The sequence below is a fragment of the Protomyctophum bolini genome (genome assembly GCF_963924005.1).
Source record: "Protomyctophum bolini genome assembly, chromosome: 22".
NCBI lineage: Eukaryota > Metazoa > Chordata > Actinopteri > Myctophiformes > Myctophidae > Protomyctophum > Protomyctophum bolini.
Genome location: NC_137883.1, coordinates 18,870,235 through 18,891,738, shown reverse-complemented (window position 1 = coordinate 18,891,738; position 21,504 = coordinate 18,870,235). Strand labels below are relative to the sequence as shown.

The 21,504-nt window shown below is 39.7% G+C and overlaps 2 protein-coding genes across 2 annotated transcripts; one reads left to right on the top strand and one right to left on the bottom strand.

The window, feature by feature from the left end:
* Nucleotides 1-3,427: 3,427 nt before the first annotated feature.
* Nucleotides 3,428-14,958, bottom strand: wbp1 (WW domain binding protein 1). Its single transcript, XM_080756716.1, has 4 exons — nucleotides 14,695-14,958; nucleotides 13,229-13,331; nucleotides 11,784-11,951; nucleotides 3,428-10,803 (listed from the first exon to the last, which is right to left on the bottom strand). Exons 1-4 carry the CDS (start codon nucleotides 14,755-14,757, stop codon nucleotides 10,274-10,276), a joined length of 864 nt encoding a protein of 287 aa, XP_080612842.1. The 5' UTR covers nucleotides 14,758-14,958; the 3' UTR covers nucleotides 3,428-10,273.
* A 2,808-nt stretch (nucleotides 14,959-17,766) lies between these two features.
* LOC308309961 (ADP-ribosylation factor-like protein 3) lies at nucleotides 17,767-21,252 on the top strand. Its single transcript, XM_080755967.1, has 5 exons — nucleotides 17,767-18,531; nucleotides 19,083-19,199; nucleotides 19,332-19,382; nucleotides 19,709-19,894; nucleotides 20,847-21,252. The coding sequence occupies exons 1-5, from the start codon at nucleotides 18,304-18,306 to the stop codon at nucleotides 20,892-20,894; spliced, it is 630 nt and encodes a 209-aa protein (XP_080612093.1). The 5' UTR covers nucleotides 17,767-18,303; the 3' UTR covers nucleotides 20,895-21,252.
* The last annotated feature ends 252 nt before the right edge of the window (nucleotides 21,253-21,504 follow it).

The window sequence follows — 21,504 nt, the reverse complement described above, 5'->3', positions numbered from 1 at the left end:
CCCACCCGCGTCCCACCCCGTCGCCAGGACAACTCTGTGGACACTGCACTGAGACGAGACTGAGGTGAAAGCCAGTGTAACCCAATAGGTTGTTTTCTCAACGACATCACCAAGTGACAGGAGTCAAGTGACTACTTCACCATGCTACAAAAGGCACATGAGCCTTGCCAACTGTAGTAATGAGATGTCTTGAGTTAAGCCTAATTTATGCTCGTGTCTCACGTCGAAAATAGCAGACCTACAAGCGCATGATGCGTTAACTTGTGGATGCGTCGCGTCGTGAGCTTTTAGGTCTGCTATTTTCAGTGCACACCACTGTCGTGCGACGAAGTATGAATCAGGCTTCAGAAGTTGTTCTTGGCTCCGGTCTGAAATGCCTACCAACCAGGCCTTACCATTTTTACTATTGTACTGTACATGTATGTACAGTAGGTTTTTAGTGATAAGGAGCTTAACTTGGTTATAGACACACATAAATGCTCATATTTTTTCCCTCTACACCAAATCTATATATCGAAAATAGCCAATATAGTTGAGCTTGTAAATCTGCTATTTTTGCAGAATGCCCTAGGGATGCAAGGTATTTAATAACATGCACTGCAGCCAAAAACGAATTCAGTTGCTTGTGAATTTGTTAGAAAAGGCATCCTTGCCTTATAGCAATGGATACTTTAAATTCTGAAATACTTGAGTGTTAAGTCTGCTTGGTTTCAACTTTCAACCTGGCACCACAAGTGCAAGTAGCACAAGTGCAAGTAGCATATCTACAAGTTCACAGCGCTATATTCTTTGTTTTGAATAGGGCTTACTATAGTGGTTAATTTGATTCAAAGCCTTTCCAAGTTTCAAGCTCATCCTTGGTTCTCCTTCTGTGTCAAACTGTAAACGCTGTAGTCACTGTAGTATGCATGAAGTTTGAAATGTTTTTTAATGAGTTGTGTAGCCAAGCACTGTTAAATATATATTTTTAAAGGTTGTTAATGAGAAATGTATGTTTGTGTGGAAAGGAAAGGCTTCTTATCCCATTATTGCATGAGGTGATGGGTAAATATTTGTTTGTTGCCTGTTAAATTTCAATGGCTTTTACCAAATGTTCACCTTTATTTAAAACCATTTGGTTTCTTCGTTGAAACTATGTCAGAATTGAATAGGAGGTATTATATATTTATGAAACGTATACAGATAATACATTTATATATTGAAGCCACTTTGTACTCTGGAACAGAAAACTGAGGGGAGCAATGATTTAGATTATTGTGTCATATTGATCATCATTTACTGTTCTTCTCCATTCCATAAGAAACCCTTGTTTTTTCCAGAGCTTTTATTGTGGAACTCATCCCTCCACAATTCAGACTCAGGTCTTAACTCCACCATGCGTCCCTCTTTTGGGTGTGTGAAATATTTAAAAAATATATTTATTTTATTTTATTAAAAAATAGGTCTACAAACTCACAACAAACCGTGGTGCTCACCCACTGTGTGCTCGCTATTTTACATCTATCTTGGCTAGACCTAGACTGCTACTCTCTTTCCAAACAGTAAATGGAGTATTTATTTGCTGTTTTTATTTATTTACTGGTCACTTTGACAACCTCCACCCTGTATGTTCATACATTATATGCTGCCTTGTCATTGTGTCATTTTATTTGATTACAAATGTGTTCATCCTTTATGTACTACTGAGTGACCCTCATATAATGTCAGTTTGTTTACCATTTCTTATTGTACCCTGTAAGAATTTGCATTGCTCCCATTAAAGATATTTCCCAGATATTTCAAGAACTAGGATAAAGAAATCTACATTGCTTGAGTCATATTTTAACATTTTAAACAGTCAACATTTTATGTTTACTGCCAAATAATGCATGCCTTCAACATCTTCAGATAATGTTTGCACACAGATTTTACAACTTCAAATTATTATTGGGAAATTATTATTGTCCGCCCGCTCTTAAGCCAATATTTGCAACCATAGGTAACCGCAGATTACTATGAAAATATTCAAAACCCGTCCGTCCGTCACTCGATTGGTCTGTCACGCCTCCATATATGGTTATCAGACCATCACGCCTCGTGACATCACGTCTCCATATATCAATGACTTGACACAGTGTCCTGAATGCAATGTACAAGTATGCTGATGATGCAGTCATTTTCATCCATGGTAAGAGTGTTGATCTAATAACATCCAACCTTACAAGTGCACTGGACACGGTCCAATTCTGGTTAAGTGCCAACTGCCTTCTGTTGAATGTAAAAATTTGAAAACAAAATGCAGGTATCTTGGTCATTTTGGACTCAAGCCTGGCATTAAAAAAACACATAAAAAAGTAACATGTACAATCAACTTCAATCTGAAAATCTTTTCTTATTTCTCTCAATTTCTCTCAAATTTTCTCTTTTACTGTGTTGAAATGGACTATGTTTTTTATGCTGTCCTGTCCTCTCATGTCTTGTTTTGTTTAGTGTTCGGGGACTACGGATGGAAAATAGCATCTCTGCTAAATCCGGTGTATTTACGCTACATTTTTATGTAATGTTCATTACAAGTAAGACGCTCAAACGCGGGAAGCGAACGCAGCTCGTACATATTTGGGTTTTGGACGTATAGCTGCTTTGGGGACTCCTTATATGGTTATGGCTGAGTCATGGTGACGTAACAGCGGGACAGACACACAGACAGACATGATCTGCTAGGTCTCATAGTTAGTGCTCACTGCGTTCGCAAATATACTCTGTCCCGTCCAAATAAACCAATAAAGTAAAGGAATCTCCATGAAGATCACGACACTGACCTCATCAAAGCCTGGATAGCTATACATTGGAGAAGACTGGAGCACCTAGATCTGCATATATGGAGCCGGTCAGCAACTCTACATCTGACCTCAAACCCTTAGATCTCCATATTTGGAGTTGACAATCGTGATGTCATGAGGCGTGACCATATATGGAGGTGTGATGTCACGAGGCGTGACCATATATGGAGGCGTGATGTCACGAGGTGTGACCATATATGGAGGCGTGACTAACGGACGGGAGATGCTGGTTTTCATAGTAAATGCGACCTACAGTCGCAATCTGATCTCTGGTTCTCAACGTGGGGTCTGGGGGTCCTTGAGTGGGTCCCAAGATTGATAGTTAGGAACCAAATGGACCCTTGCAGTTCTGAGTACAGTTAAATTAACAGTGACATTTACAGTATAGATAAGGGTTCCAGAGATAGTTGAGATACATACCGTACATATATAGTATAAAATAGAGGTCCATGGCCTAATAATGCATATCAAACTGGGAAGTTAAAAGGGTTGAGAATTACTGTTCTAGATTAATATCTTATGCCACAGTCAGTGCAGGAGTAGTGGTTCTTTTAATAACTAAAATGCTTTAAAGTTCAAGAATGATGAAGGCAAGGAAGATGATGAGAAACTGTGCCAATGTTTGTTTTATTAAAAAAATAAAATACAAATGACCCAAGAGCACACAACAGACCTCTTTCACTAAACCAAAGCATTTTATCTATCACACAAGTGCGTGCATTTTTCTGATCTTTCATTCTACGTTTTTTGGCTTGATCTGGGTGATAAGAAAACAATAGAAAGACTGCATTTGCTGATGCCTGCTTATTTCTGAAACATGGATACCGGTATTTCACTTTGGCAAAAGAACAACAACAAACACAAAAATGTATCCATGCACAAATCACCAATGGCACCAATATTTGCTTGACATATCTTTAGCTTAGAAAAGGAAATGCAAGAGAAGTGTAGGTTACATGTTGCAAGACAAAAAAAACGCAGTATCAATGTGTTATCAGTGATGTGCATTTCTTAACCACTTAAGTTGTATTGCAAAAATAGCCAGTATACAAGCTCACAACGCATATATCTGCTATCATCACAGAGCTAACTAGATAAGCAATTTTGAATTGTTTTCACCTAGAATTACATGACCTGAAATAGGGATGCCAGGCTGAAGGTGATTAAAGATCAGAGTGCAACAAATCTTCAAACATCTGGGCATGGCTTATTGAGGTGTACCCAAAGTAATCCTGACAATTTCATATTCTAAATGGCCCAATGAAATACAAGTTGACTATGTTCCATACACAGGTGTTTTGATTCTCATGTATTTTTTATTTTATTTTTTTGAGTTTATGTTCATGACTACTGAGGCTTAAAAGGCAACATTTAAATATTCACTCAGTGAAAATGCCTCCAGAAAAAAAGCTGTATACAGACACCTAACACACCAGTTTAGTGCAACAAATACAGGATGGAAAAATTACCTGTTCACATATCCACAGGAAGCAAACAAAACAAAACAAAAAACAGATTAAATAGGAATTGTTCCAATAAAAGAAATATATTCAACACTCATTCAGCATAAACAACCTTACAGTGTGGCTTATCTATCCATAAATCAGAACAATTAACTAGCAGATTAGAATGCCTGCTAACTGTATTCACACCTACTATGCCACTGTCAGGATTAAACAATATACAAAAGAATAAATGAACTTGAATTACCTCCGAATGTAAGTCCCTCTCTGACATCGGAATACATACGCAACACATCATAGAAGTTTTCCTTTGAAAAACATTTTCTTAAACAAATACATATTATGCAGATCAATCGAGATGGTTACAGTACAGTGCAGTAAAGCCAGTACTGAGAATAATATTGCTTGTACTAATGACCACAGACAAATGACAGAAAGTGAGAAAGAGATTGCAGCATATATCAGTGGGTTTATGTTTTTGCATAGCATATTTGGGTACAGTACAATATATTACAGAAGTGCGTGATGAAGAAAAGAAAGAAAAGATGGGAAACAACACAATGAACATGTTGAGAACAAGGACTTGAAAATAACAGCACTGCTTCCTTAATATTGCCCTGAGAGTGGGTACAAAACTATAAAATATAAATGAAAAAATCAATAAAAGAAAATAAATTGAGCCATTCACCTATTAATGGTACGCTAAGGATGGGCTTGGCAGTCAATATACTGTATGCATTTTTTATGATTATATTATAGATATTTTATCTATGGTATACAAGCAGATGAGCTTCATGCAGTTTGAGAGTGACACTTGCAGAGGCTAATCATCATAGGCTAATAATAATCCATGTGACTTAGAAAAACAAATGATAGTACTCTGTAACCAAACTTGTGTGCAAGGGGGAGGTATAGCCCACAGAGATTCAACAGAGCAAAGCCAAAGGCTCTGTAATGATCACAAATCTTGACTTGAATGTAGAGGTTAAGGGAGGAATTACGACAGGGAAATCATCACGCACCTCTGCCAATATCGAACAGATTACAGAAACAAAAGGTCAAGATATGAGCCTATGAAAAAATATACAAGCAGCTATTATCAAATACTACTAGTATGGTAGGAACATAAAACAACGTCCAAATAAAGACAATGTTCAGTTAGAGAGGATCTCTGCAACTCTGCAGATGTATCACTGAATGAATGAATGGATGGATGTTTATCCACAACTGACTGAGATAGCCCTTAATCTAGGTAAACATGTGAAAGCCAGAGACAGACGCTGTTTGGCAATGGAAAAAATACAGGCCTCCCATCCACTCATTCAAAAAATACTTGATGTCCCATTATCCTCCCCTTTAACAACTTTATTAGAATACATATACAAATATGCCTAAATGCACCTTAGCAAAAAGGATATAAAACATTTTCTTATGGAGTGCCCTTTCTTCCTCCAATCATTCAAAGCAAGACAACTAGTACAAAAAAGGACAAATAGCTAATTAATTGCCAATGTTTTCTTTTCCCTAATTCATATTATGTTTTTTTCCACTATGTTCACATCTCAAACATATTGACAAATCTTAATAATTTGAAAAATGTGTGCAAAACAAATGTCATCTCTGGATAAACCCAAACACAGCTTGCTAGCACACACTGCATTTTAAATGTCATACAACACTCCCTCACACAGCAATACATTTAAGGTGAAGTCTCAAGACTTCAGAATCTGTGGAGATGTCAGTCGCTTTTGGTTTTCCCTGTGTAGGTTTACACTGTCTCCAAGTCCACAAGATTTACACTGGGTTTACACCGTCTCCAAGTCCACAAGACTTTCGAGAAAGGCAGACAAACCCACTCACTCTCATGCTCCATTGCTCTAAACTTAAGCAATCATGACAGTTATCTCTCAAATGGCATGACAGTTACCCCCCCCCCCCAAAAAAAATCAGTCCCTTATTACTCTTCAGTAGAGATAAAGAGCAAGCTAACCCTATCCTATCCTACTCTTCAGTGGAGATAAAGGACATGCTACCCAAATAAACCCTACTGTAAGGCATTTACACAGTACACATGTACTACACACAAGTAGCATTAACAGAGTATTTTTTACTCACAGAAGCGCTGGTTATTGTGCACCCGTCACCTCCATAACCAGCACATCTGTTCAAGTGACCCATCAAGGCAGCTTGTGTTGTATTTGTCAAAAACACGTTTCATGTTTTCTAGTGGATATGACATCAAGATCACAGCACAACAGATCTCCACAACACATAGAAAAGTGTTTCTCCATTTTGTGTATTGATAGTTTATAAAAAGAAATACCTGCAGTGCAGTACAATTCCAAACTTTCCCCTACTGTCCTAAATCACCCCAAATACAATTTCAATTGTTGCCAAGAGCATGCAGACAAACAATATTGTATTTATTATTATTATTTCCCCCAGTAGTTAAAAAAAATCGAATTAGATGGTTTGAGTAATGTGTACTGTATAGGATATATCATTTTAAAGCCTATATATAATTTCAGGAACTGCACTAATGGCAAGGACATTGTGTATTGCTACTACTGTACTGTCCAGCAACCTATTTGACTGACTTAGTTTACTTACATAAGTTATCGTATGACAGATAGTTAGGGTTAATGTGATTAAGCCTATTTATTTAACATACCCGGTATACAGGTTGAATATTAAGCTTTTTTACACCCTTAGACTATTTTGCTGAGTTTTCCCCAAAAGCCTGTAGCACAATAGTGTGTTTGGCTCAAATAGTGGGTCAAAGATGATAACCACAAGAAGCACACTCCATACACGTAATGGCAGTCAGTGGCCACCAAGTTAGGCCATATACTGTACAGAGGTAAACATAGAGCTATACCGAGTACAGGGTCATGTGCTGTATGGAGGCCCAGAATTTCAAGCAATATTCAGTCAGGCAGTGCGTTTTCAGTTTCAAGCATAATTAGTAGGCAGGCATGCAGTTATATTTCATACCCAATGCAAGTGTCAACCATCAAGTGGCCAACTGTTGCAATAATATGTCCACAATTGCTGAGCACGTGTCTACACTAGCGGTCATGACACTACTATTTTAACAGAGTAGCTCCTCGACCCAAGTCTTTGCACCATATGTTTACCTCGCAACTGACTGAAGGAAAGACCATTTTTGATGAATGACAGTTCCAACAAAATCGGTTTGATTTATACATCTTAGTTACTTTCTTGTCTGATCTTACAAAAACAAAATAGTTTTTTACCTTACAATATATACAGAAAGATGTTGGGCCACGTCATGGTTCTCCAAGTAGTCCAATAGATTAGCTGTTAGCACATTACATGCACTACACGTACTGCCACACAAGAAAACACATGCTTGGCAACCAATTCAGGTCACACTCACACTCACACAGCAGCATGTGGTTATCACAACAGTTTGCAGCTGTGTTGCACTGCACTGCACACTGCACAGCACCACCCCCACCCACCTCAACTCCAAAAAACACACCCTTCCCCCCACTAATGGAAAATACCATCATCACAGATCTCTGGCACTGTTGAGTGCTGTCAGGGACCACAGCAAGCCACAACACTGCTAGCTCACTTCCTGACACTACTGTCTGTAAAAGCACAGCATGTCTTGCAGAGTCATATGAAGATGAAACTCCTGGAGTCACAGCATCTATACCTATCTTTCAGTCCATTCCACCAGCCCTCGAACTCAGGAACTTAGTTATGTTGCTGCTGTAGCTTTGTGTCATTTTTGGGAAATAACACAAATACAGCAATCTGCCACAATTTCAATCATGAATAAGTGGTCAAAAGCCTGGTTAAGGATCTATATATTCCTCAGGAGTTAGATCACTTTGAAGACAACAATACTCCATATTGTCATCAAATCAGTTCACACCAGTGTACCTTCCAGCCGCCCCTTGTCAGGAACTTTGTTGTCAAAAAAGGACCATACCAGTACAGATAAATGTCTAATATAAACAGCTTGGGTCACATATCATACAAACAAACCATTTCCCAATGAATGGCTTTATTTTTAGATTTACTTTTTGTTTATATTTTCTCAAGTCATTACAGGTTACTGTACTTGCCTGATTACAATGTTGACTAGACAACATTGTGTGGTAATTTTTTTTAAATGAACATCTGAATTTAATTTGTACATTTTCTTTTCTCCAGGGAAGATTTTTTTGCTAGGCTGTGTCTGAAATCATTCACTTATATATTCACTACTCTCCACTCAATATATGGAGTGTTACAGAGAGAGCATTTGTGAGCTTATCGTCCACTCCAGATAATACATGTGTGTCGCTGTTAATTATGGTATATACTGTTGTAGTCTAAGTCTAATAGGGTATAATAATTATATATACATATACAGACTATGGTGGTGAGAAGTGAATGATTCAGACACAGCCCTAGACTTCAAGACAATGCACTTTAAAATGCAACAGTAAAGTAACTTTAAAAAAAATTAAAATAAATAACAGTGCCTTAAGGTTCCCTGTGTTCAATGACCTATGTCAAGAAAGTTTCAAGTTTCTGCAAGTTGATTTTCATACTGTACTGACATGAATGGCTTCCTCAGAAATCTAACAAATTGGGGTATGCTTTGGAAAATGGTCGGCAGTAATGTCAAGTAGACCATGAGAGCAGACCACCGGTATGGTCCTTTAATGTGATTAAAGCATTAATCAGAAAAGCACTAAAGCAGAAATCATTCATAATACATGATGACAGTCTTCTGTTTTGACTATGTTTTGAACATTCCAAAACAGGGTAGGTATATGTGTAGCATGAGAAGCATAATTTCCTTCAAAATGCTGCTGACCCCACCACACACACACACACACACACACACACACACACACACACACACACACACACACACACACACACACACACACACACACACACACACACACACACACACACACACACACACACACAGTATTGTTACCCCATTAAATCATACATACACACATTCACTCACACATGACCACCAGGATTCTTTTTATAGACATCAACTTGCAGGCACAGCCATGGGATAATGTAACGGCAGGCTTTTGGGCTGCAGTTTGTTGCTGCCACAGAGAGTGGATGCAACACTTGCTGTCCGTCTTTCAATACCACATGTTGACCACAGAGCTGGGGTGGACACATAAGAGCTAAGGGAATAACAGTAAGCGGGAATAACAGTAAGCAGGGAAGGAGGCCAAGAGTGTACTGAAACTGAGCAAAGGAGAGACCAAGACATCTCCTCTTTCACTTTCCCACTCCACTGCTCAGCTCTCTCCCTCTCTGGATGCAAACAGTCCCAGACACCCTCAGAGCTGACATCACCATGCAGCTGTGTCCTGGATTACATACACACAGCAAACGGGGGAGGGGAGTTGTTGTTGACTGTGCTGGTATGCTATTAGCTGGCCCTCCAGCCAGAAGAGAAACGTCAGATGGGCAGTTGGTCAGAAGTGCTCGGACCAAGCAAAGAGAGAATAGAAAAGCAATGCTCAGGGAGAGCAGCAGGTAGGGAAACAGTTAATTATGCATTCAGTCACAATTACTAATTAGTCTCTTACCTAAACCTCCAGCGTGTCTCACCTAAAAGTTCTCCATTCCCATTCTAAAATGTTCAATCTAGGTTTCCCCTCATTGCAAATACGCACAGAACTATCCACAGAAAGTAAAGAATTTAACAATCAGCTCAGCCACACAGCGGATCATCATCCTCCAATATGAACTGGATTTGTTATCATCATTACTTCAACGTCATTCATCTCTATACAACTGAAGCTAAACAGTCAACTTAATTTGGGGAGTCTTTGAAGGACATCTAATATCCTGACAATAGCTGCGATGGTGTGGAATCTGTGGATGATGACAACAGCTATCCTATGTCACTCTATAAAGCATGAGGCCAGTAGCATCAGCAATTAGCCAGATCAGTTGGCTGGTTAGTGGGTTGGTAGCCTAGGTAAGGGATCAGACCAAGTGGTCTCCAGTGCTGGTGTTTGGAGTGTGGCCGGGGTGCTCCTGAGTATGCGCTTTGTGCCTGAAGTTATGCTGCTGGCGTCCGGCACAGCAGTCCTTCCCAGCTCCCTGGCACACCTGCTGCTCCTCATCACTCTCCTCCTCGAGCCCTGAGCCCTCATCCACATCCAGCGTGCAGATACACACTTCGATCCCTGAGTCGCCCGTCACATGCCGGCGACGAGTAACAAGCTCCTCCTCCTCTGCTGCCGCCAGTGAAGCCTTCAGGTCCTCCTCTGCCCGACACCGTGTTTGTGTGGGTGTTGACATTGCTCCATGGTCTGCTGATGATCCCGACGGCTGAGGCTCTTCCGCCGGCTCCTCTTCCACCGACGCTTCCAGCACCAGGGCAGCTTGCGACTGGCTAGATGCTGGAAGAACTGGGGTGGTCTCGGGGGGGATTTCAGAATAAGGTGGAGGAGGTGTTGGGGGGTGGCCAACCACCTCTTCATAGTCAGGGAGCTTGCAGTCATTCCAGAATCCTGAAAGTGAGAACATACTGATGGTTTGCCCTTTTTTTCAATCATCATAAAGCTAACTTTATGACATCAACATCCATCATCAAATCTTCATCTAACAAGGTTTGATCAAGGCCAGGGTCCCATAAAGTAGAGTTGTTCCAATATCAGTCCAATTCATTCATTCAATAATAGTAGCGGAAATACCTTCGATACAGCCTAAAAGTATTGGCGAGTTTATGCAGCAATCTGATATAACGCACGATATTTTTATGATTTTTAGTTCTTTTTTCTGCCTTTTCTGCCTTATATTAGTCTGTTAAAACCGGGAAAGCATCTGTATCATTTTAGATTTCAGCATTGGCTATTCAAAAATAGCTCACATCTGCTATTTTTGAACATTTTTGAAAAGTCTTGAAAGAACTACTGGTTTAGAATTTAGCATTTGTAGAATTCGACCTCAGGTCTTAATGGTTTAAGAAAGTGATAGTACAGGAAATCCATCCATCCATCCAGGAAACTGTGTTAGCCTTTATTTTTTATTTATTTTACAGAACAATGTGCGACACAAAATGTCACAAAATGTAACATCCAGATTTGATTGGCCAAGATTAGTAGTGATCTGATCGGCCAAAATAAACTGACCAATATACTGTATATATACTATTACATATGCTGCATCATGTTACAAACGTCATATATAGTATACACTATACTGTACATGCCCTGTCCCCATCCTTCAAAACAATGCAGATCACTGGCTTTCAGGAGGCCAAACGGGAAGGTAAATCCCCTTAGATCATCCCCCCCTACTCTGTACATAAAGTGTTTTATATTTTGTGATGATATTGAATTTTGGGTTATCCTTTTAGACCAAGTGTTTGAATACTCTGTTTCCATTTGCATTTCTGTCTAATAAAGGATTCAATCAATCAAACATATACTATTTATATATGATGAATTATGATTAATTATTAGTACGATGATACACAGACACTACTCACTTATGTTGAGCGGTGGGGGGGAAATGAAAGAACTGGAAGCTCCCTGGTAGGCCATTAAGCTGATCTCACGTTGACGCTGCTCCTGCTGCAGACGCATCTTGACCCTCCGGTGGCGGTAAGCACAGCAGCAGCTCAGCATGATGATCAGGGTCCACACCAGCCAGAACCCTATTGTGAACGGGGATATAGTCATTCACTATAGCCCAAGCATTGTAAGCAGACATTATACTATAGGTATATTTTGGAGGTGTACACACAGCAACAAAAAAAACAATAGAAGATGTCGAATTCTGTCCGTTTTCCAAACTTGTATTTATTTTTTACCTCCGTTATAATTACCCTGTTTGGATTGCAATCTATACATCAAGGAAGCAAGCACGACTTTAACTTGTCTCAATCTCTCTGAGCATTATTTACAAAGAATCCCTAATACAGAAAACCAGCACCTTGAAGGCACTAATGTATTACATAATTGGCATGGATTTCAATCTAGATTAAAACAAAGTGTCCAGTTGTTGCTCTTCCTTGTGAGTCAACACTAGCACTTTGTGGCTGTTTGCATTATGTCTTTAAAGGGGGACACTTTCCACAGCTTCGCATTTTTCACCACGCTTTCAAGTAATCAGTTTCACCATATCATAAAAAATTATATTTTCTTTATTCTATGAAAATAGTCTTCTCGTCCCGCAATGATCACATATGTTACAACTCGTCTTTCAACTGGAACATACTCTGTCATATACAGTAGGTGGTCCAGAGGCTTAGATAGTTACGCAAACTGCGTTCACTTCATGGGGCCAGTCCAATGGCGGCTCTCCTACATAGACTACGCATTGAGTGTGGGGCCAAGTCCTGGACCGGAAGTAGGCAGGAATGCATTGGCCTCAGGCAACAGTCCAGCTTTAATGATCTTAAATCCCTTTATTTTAAATTGTTTTGTAGTAATAGTACAACATAAACATTAAAGACTAGAGACTTTAGTTGTTACTGTACAATACTTTAAAATAGTTGTCATGTTGCACACATGCTTAAAATAGCTCTTGTTTGCGCCGCCCTCGTTGAAAACAATGTATTTCCAACTCCAGCTTGTCTCAGTTCAGGCTGCATGAACAGCGCTCAAGCGCTCGGTTTCTGCCCACTCTATATCGTAACTCTTCTATTAGATGGCTCTGAGGTGGTCAACATAATATTTAATTCACTAAGGAATCATTACGTAGTGTGTAGCTTTAACCACTGAATTTGGGGATATATATGCAGTGCACCCACTGCGGTGGACAGCTTATAACACAGTGACTACAGACCTAAAACACTGAAATGAAATTCAGTGGTTAATTCTAACAAAATAAGAACAAATACAAAATAAAAAAATAAACCAATACTGGGAAATATCTGTAGATATTAGTTTGTTAATATGAATCGGGAACATAAGATGAAAGTGTACTTACACCAGAGCTCATAGTAGTAGGTGCAGCACTCTGTTTCCCCACAACAGTAGCCCATCTCACAGCGGTTCTGCTCATTGTTCACCCCAAAGCAGAACTCCTTTCCCTGGACACACAAAAATGCACAGTATTTTTCACAGTCAATCACATAAATCACAGGTTCTCAAATGTGGGCCAAATCAAACTGGGGATGCTTGAACTAATAGTTTAAAAAGAGTACAAATGGAGCCAAATCAAACTGGTATGCTCTGGGGGAAAATAAGTTAATTTATATAGTTGTATCAATTGATTCACAAGATACAACTATTATATATATATATATATATATATATATATATATATAAAAATATATATATATATATATATATATATATAAAAATATATATATATATATATATATATATATATATATATATATATAATATAATTCAATTGACATGGGTGAACTGTGGACAAAGTGGAAAGGGCACCGACAACCAACTTCAGTTGTTTTGTAAATTGTACTTGTTTGCTGTGTAGATTGTGATTTGTAGCCTACCTTGAGTGATATTTGTGTGTTCCGAATTCACGGTGGATTTAGCAACACAAATCCCAGCTGTTCTCGGTATTGTTAAACTAACCTTACCGTTAGATTAGAACAGACAAGCATAAACAATAGCTACCTCACTGGGGACACGTATGTTGCCATTCAATTTGTTCCAAGTCAGCATTATGGGTTTTAACTTGACGCAAGGTCAATGGCGAGCATCGTCTGACCATTCATATTGTAGTTATTATGGCGACATGCATGGCAATAAACATAGTTATAAAGTTTGTATCCGGGTAAAAGTTATCATCAGCCCAACGATTCTGACAGACAAGCTAAATAAATGTTTTGGCTGCCCTGCCTACACAAACACCGGTTATGATTTAGCATTTAAAGCCCTTAATCGATTTAAATTATGGTAATAACTAAAATAATGGTGAAAGTTATACATATTTTATATACCGGTAATAATATCAAATAAGATTTATCTAATCGAGAATGACGTCACGCAAGTTTGGCAGTGAACCATCAGGGCAACAGTATAGTTTCCTTCTTTGCCTTTTACATTTTTTTCTTTTACTTCTAGTCGCGCGACAAGTGTCGCTCGTCAAAGAATAACGGACTTTCAACACTGAAAAGTGTCGACGTGACCCACGTCGACACTTTTTTCGGTCGAAAACGCGTTATTCTTTCCATCGTGCGGAAAGGGTCGCGCGATGAAATAGCGATTATGAACGAGCCCCTTTGTGTCGGAAACCGACTCGGGACAATAGAAGGCCTGTTTCCCACTGACATCCACGGGCTCTATTAAAGCATGGACGCTCGGACCGCTCGCTCGGGAAAAAAATAGCCGATCTGCAAGCTCGCAACGCATCGCGGACGCGACGCGCTGTGAGCTTGCAGATCGGCTATTTTTCCGTTAAATCAGGCCTCACTTCTTTACCTGCACCAGACACGTCCCGGTGCACAGCAGCCCTACAATGGATCCCAGTGTTTTCTGTGGCATCTTCCTGGGTTGTTTTGGCTCGTTGTCGACACGACGGGAAACATATAGCAGACGAAATGACAGTTGATTCCAGGTTGGTGTGTGTTTAGAGCCGAGCCTCCTCCTGGTCTCTCGTAGTTTGAACGGTTACAGTAGAGTAGCCTAGGCTACGTCCTCGACATGTTTTGTCTGTCTATCTCTCGTCTCTTGAAGACACGGATGTTTTTTCTCTCCAGCCAGTTGACTCGGTGTCAGTTGTTGCACCAGTCGCAGGAGGGCGCTATTGTGTAAGAAAAGAATGATAATGGGTAATGGGCCTGGCCATATAGTAGCAGGCAGAATGTGTACAATTAGAAGAATTTCTACTTCTAACCATAGGTTCTGAATCAGAACATAGTTGGCAGGCACTACAACGAGCTATTTCTATACAAGTATGTATACGTAACCATAGACAAAAATACTAGTATGATTATCTTTTGGATATTATCAGATTTTTTTCCTGTTGTGTATTCTGTACTATTGGCCTACATGTAAGTCAAACATTTAAGTTCCTTTCCAGTTTGAGGTAGGTTGACATCCAAGTGTGATTTAATTAGTGAACTCAAGAAGAATCCTTAAAGGACCACTTCACCACTTTCAACGTATCTTCATATAATAGGTCCTCACTAATCGCACGATCTTTTTCTACTCTGTGTCTCATAGGTTTAGACACAGTTTAGAAACCGTCTTCCAGTGACATCATCATTAGGCAGATTTATTTTTAAACAAGATTTATTTTACAAAAATGTTTAGATTTTCATTATCGTGAGAACGATGGCTTCCATTTTCGCATTGCAACTTTTCAGGACTAGAAAGCCTGCAGTTTCTATTAGCTTGTATTCCCCATTGATGATGTCATTGGAAGACGGTTTCTGAACTGCCCACAGCCCTCCTATGAGACAGACATTTTTTCATGATTATTAGTGTGGACCTATTATATGAAGATAGGTTGAAAATTGGTGAAGTGGTCCTTTAAGGCACTCAGTCAGTTGAGTTCACAAATAAAGCAAATGAACACAATTAGAGTGTTTGTGTTTCTTATCATTTTTAAATACATTTTTATTCACTGGGATATTGCACATGATCAAATCGGATAGCAAAGCATCACTGCAGTTTCATTATGAAAATGTAGAAATTGATGTCAAGATAACTAATCTTGTGCTTATTATGAAACAAAATACCTTATGACCGTCTGAACTTTGTGACACACACACACACACACACACACACACACACACACACACACACACACACACACACACACACACACACACCTCTGTAAGGAACGCCCAGGTGGTTATGTCTAATGGTGACGTCATGGAGAGGCTGTGCTTGAGCATGGATTGGAAGATGCTAATCCCTTTGATTCTACTTGAACCTGAACCGATTTGAACTGCAGCAACATTAGCTGAAGAAAACATGGTAAGTAGTTTTAACATGTAGCCTAGTGGCTAGTAGTATAAGTTTGGACAGAGATAATTGTGTTTATTGTTTTGTTTCTACATTGAAACGTAGGCTATTGTGTGTGTGTGTGTGTGTGTGTGTGTGTGTGTGTGTGTGTGTGCGTGCGTGTGTGCGTGTGTGTGTGTGTGTGTGTGTGTGTGTGTGTGTGTGTGTGTGTGTGTGTGTGTGTGTGTGTGTGTGTGTGAACAATATATGTACTGACAAAATTACATGGACTGTGGTTGAAAAACATTCAAACTCTGAGTGGGTATTTTCTAGTTTACTACAGTCTGCTACTGCAACAAATTATGCAATTTAGTATATGAAAAACTCTTTATTCTATTTGTTTTCCAAACAAGATGTGTTCATATAGTATGTTGAATGGGTACAGTTCAAACTAAAGTACAGGTCAATACAAAAACTGCCACTGAGGATATAAGCAGAAAAAGCACTTTAAAGACTTGTTTACATCAGGGTCCTCCATTTAACACACCCATTAAAGATTCACCTTAAAATGCACTTAAATGTCCCTTGAAGACATTTCTACCGTAGCTAATAATCAATAATATATAATACAGTAATTTAAAAGTTATGGTGTGTGCAAAATCAACCACACCACAGTCTTTCAAGCTAATTTCAGTCGCACATATATGGACACAAGCAACCTATCTTGTATGTAAGCCATGACAAGCAGCACATATCTGGACACAAGCAGCCTATCTTGTATGTAAGCCATGACAAGCAGCTAACAGCTAAATCTGCTCTGAGTGATTCTTGCTCTGGGGAAGCATTTAGCCTCCTGCACACAGTGCCTCGATCTGGCTCTTTCTAGAGCTGCCAATCCCTACCATACCTACACTGGTCTCTTGTGATTGGTGGAGGCTGTCCTGCATGGTTCATTTCAGGCTGGTTATTTAATCAGTAGCTGGCAAAGCTTAGAGCTCTGTTTAAACACAGTGACAGCATGCTTACACAACTGGATTCTCTCTCTCTTTCGCAGTCTGGAGAGCAACACTGTAATAATAATAATCATCAGAATCAAGTTTATTGTCTCATCACATAATTACAGTTGTAAAACAGTGGGTGACATTCTACATAGTTTTTGTTATTTCCATAAGAGAAAGGGAAAAAGAAGAAGTAGAAGTAGAAGAAGAACGGGGCAAGGGGGAAGAGAGGTCAAAATAAAACGGAACAAATTATCTACATATTTTACATAGTACGAGATATCTACAAGTACCTGAGGTAAGACATAAAGGTGTGTGAGCATATAGCAGCAGATATATACTGTACATGATATGCTATGGACGTTAGTTTAATGGTGTGAGAAAAAAAGGCTTAAATTGGATTACGGTGTGTCGACTGTATAGTCCACATATGGCAACTGTCCCTGGTATAAGCCACAGGTCCAAGAGGAAAAATACGACCAGTCTGACGACAGACGGTGATCACAAACGGTGACCTTGTTCAGCAGTCTGACGGTAGCCGGGTGGAAGCTGTTCATGAACCTAGTGGTGTAGTTGTCTGGCTACACAAGACTATGTTGCTCTTGATACTGCGGTAGGTCTCCTTTCCAGGCCATGGTCGTTGTAGGGGTTTGAATAGTTTTGGTTGGGGTGGTGCTTGTTCTTGATGATGCGTTGGCTTTGACTATACACCGCTTGTGTGTAGAACTTGTACAGTTCCTAGATCGTGGGGAGCTCGCCTCCCATTATGCGCTTTTACTGACCACACCACTCTCTGAGTCGCTGTGGGTTTTCCTTTTCTCAGGCAGTACAGTTTCCGTACCACAGCCTGATAGAACGCCTTCAACTGAGCTGTTGTAGTACAGCCGGACAGGGCCGGCAGGGCCCTACTCTGAACTTCTTCAGACGGCAAAGTCAGTACAGTCGCTGTTACGCTTTTTTCCTCACGGGTGGTGTGTCTCTCATTTGAGCTCCTCCTCGATGTGTACTTGTCGACATTGAGGTTGAGGTTGTTCTCCGTCACCAGAGTGCCAGTGAGTTGATCTCATCTGAGTCATCTCTATAGGCAGACTCGTCATTGTTGACAATCCGACGACTGTCGTGTCATCCGCGTACTTGATCCATGTGGGCATCTGTGTGTTCATGCCACATGTGTAAATGTATTTGTAACTGTTCAGGCATGTCTGTCTATGCATTGTCCCATTGGCAGGGTTTGCTGTCTATGATGCGGAGAATGAAGCCGAAAGACCAGGAAGTGAGGTTACTGTTGCTGGGACTGGACAATGCCGGCAAGACCACCCTGTTGAAACAGTTGGCAGCCGAAGATATTAGCCATATCTCTCCCACACAAGTACACAGCCACACACACGCACGCGCACACACACACACACACACACACACACACACACACACACACACACACACACACATGATTGTCTGCCTAGATATATCCCTAACCGCCCCCTCAGGTCCTCCACTGCTGGCCTACTGGAACTCCCCAAAAAGGTGGCTAGTAAGAAATATGGCGAGGCAGCATTCTGATTTTATGGCCCAACAGCCTGGAATAAATTAGATAAATTAGACATTTTTAAGACACAGCTTAAGACTCACCTTTTTACTCTTGCTTTTAGTTGAGTTTTAAAATATCTGTTCTTATCTTTGTACCACTGCCTTTGCCTGATTTGACACTGCGTTATTGTCCTATTGTTTTAACTGCATGCCTGTTTTAATGCCGTGTTTTGCTTTTGTTTTTATTATCTTTTCTGCTCTGTAAAGCACTTTGAGCTACATTTATGTATGAAAGGTGCTATATAAATAAAGTTTATTATTATTATTATTATAACTCGCTCATATTTCAGGCCAGGTATTGCATAACTGTGGCTCTATGTCGCCTCTCCTCAGGGGTTCCATATTAAGAGTGTTCAGTCCTCAGGCTTTAAGCTTAATGTCTGGGACATTGGAGGTCAGCGCAAAATCCGTCCCTACTGGAAGTATTATTTTGAGAACACAGATGTGCTGGTAGGTGCTATTTAGAAGTTCTTATACAATCAGTTATTGCAGTTAATTATTCATTTGTAATATAGTATAGCAATACAGTATAGTATAACAATGCACATATGTTGCCTGTGTCCATAACTGTGTTGTTTACAGATCTATGTAATTGACAGTGCAGACAGGAGACGGCTTGAAGAGACAAGACAGGTACTGTACAGTATGGAGTTCCAGTGGGAGTAACCAAATGGTCCCTTATGGGTCTGTAACTCAGAGAAATGGAGCCTGGGTCCATTCATTTGCTTCCATTTGTACACTCTCAGAGTTAAATTATTAACACTGGATATCAAACTAGGGGGTCCTTGAAATGAGAAAGGTTGAGAACCACTTAGTCTAGCCATCCTTGAGAAAGACTGTTCTCTATGACAGATTGTGTAGTGTAATTGATTCGAATTTTCAGGTCATTAGTAATTTACACCATGAAAAGAATCCTTCCAGTCCTAGGAAATCCTTTCTTCTCTGTCTGGTCCTCACAGGAGCTGTTTGAGTTGCTCGAAGAGGACATGCTGGCTGGTGTACCGCTGTTGATCTTTGCCAACAAGCAGGACCTGCTTCCAGCTGCCTCCGCATCTGAACTAGCTGAGAGCCTAAACCTGCATACTATCAGGGACCGCATGTGGCAGATCCAGGCCTGCTCCTCGTTCACTGTTGAGGGAGTTCAGGTATATACACACAGTCACCAGCATGCACATATACAGTAACAATACACATACAAGTAAGGGAGGTACTGTATTTAGTTTATACTTTTTTGCGATTCTCTTTCTGGCCCATTGCTGAGAGTTGGCTTTGCTTGAACTATGACCTCATTGCTGGCCCTGTTGTCATGACAGCAGTTATCTGTTACCACAATTAGAATAGTTTTTCTTTCATCCCTGTAACTACATAGCCGGTATAGGTTAGGTTGTCTTGTCTGTGTCTGGGCTGAAACCTTGCCCTTGCCCTAATTTGGAGATCCCCAAACTGTCCCAAGTTGTTGTAGGCCTATGTAGATGCGTAGATGACTGACATCATAGATTGGCCTCAAAGTACTCTTAACAGTTACTACACTACTAGTATATAAAATGGAGGACAGTGTATTCGTAAGATTACTAAACTGCATCATTCTGTAATCCATGTATATACCAATCTGTTGACCTCGATTTTAAGGATGCAGTAAAGAACACTCCTACGCAGAGGGTTAGACATTGCATCCAGGGTAGGGGATTGTGTCATTGTTGCTGCATTAGCAGTGCCTACTGTTTAGTTGTGGCATCTGTTCAATTGGGAGTGGAGCAGGTGAAGATAGTGTGAACCTCCAGAGGCGCAGAGCTCCTTGCCAGTCCAAGTTTCTCGCACTAAAAAAGCAGACAAAGGAAATTTGAAAAGAAAACAATACTGTCAGACGATGGAAAATGTATTGGTGAATGCAACTGCAAATTTCTGTTCAGTTTTTCTTCTCAATTGACTGAAAAGTCTTTACTAGAAAAGAGCCAAGATTTTTTGTGAACTTTTTCAGTTGAAAATACGTTATTTCTGTTTACACAACACTTTGTCACTGCAAAAATTAGGCATAAATCAGAGCTGTCTTTCGGGTTTTGAAGTGTTATGGTTGACGTGATGTGCTCTCTTTTTCAGGATGGCATGACATGGGTGTGCCAGAATATAAAGGTTCGGAAGAAATAGTGGAGAATGAACACTCACCCGCTCAAGAGATTCCAGTTTTTGCACTTTATTCATAATTTCTATCAAGATTCAGTTAAAGTTAAATTTCAGGCAGTATATTGTCATTGCATTTGAAAAATATAGCCAGTATATCTAAATTCAATGCAATGCCTGTGCCTTGCATAGAGTTTAAGATACCATATACAACAAAATGTATATATACTGTATAGAATAAAAAATAAGAAAATAGTATATCTGCCAGTAAACATTTGATGTTTAGTGTTAAAAACAATATTTTTAATGAACAGAATAATGAATTGGTCAGAGAAAATAATTCTACGAATAAAGTATAAAAATTCATAATATTCAGAAGGAAGTATAGTATATCCTGTATTGTACTAGGCTATATATTAGATTATTTAATTCCGTTGCCATTTCTATGCAAACTTTAACTTTTTATTTTATTTATTTTTTGTAATGTGGTCCTTGGTGGTAGAGTACAAGGGAATTGACTGAATCAGCAATCAACAAGTCCTGTGTTCTGTATGGACAAATCAGTCATTTCAATTAGTGTCTGTGCTTCTCTCTGATGGAAGCTAGAGGGCATCCTTGCTCCACTTGCTGCACACCC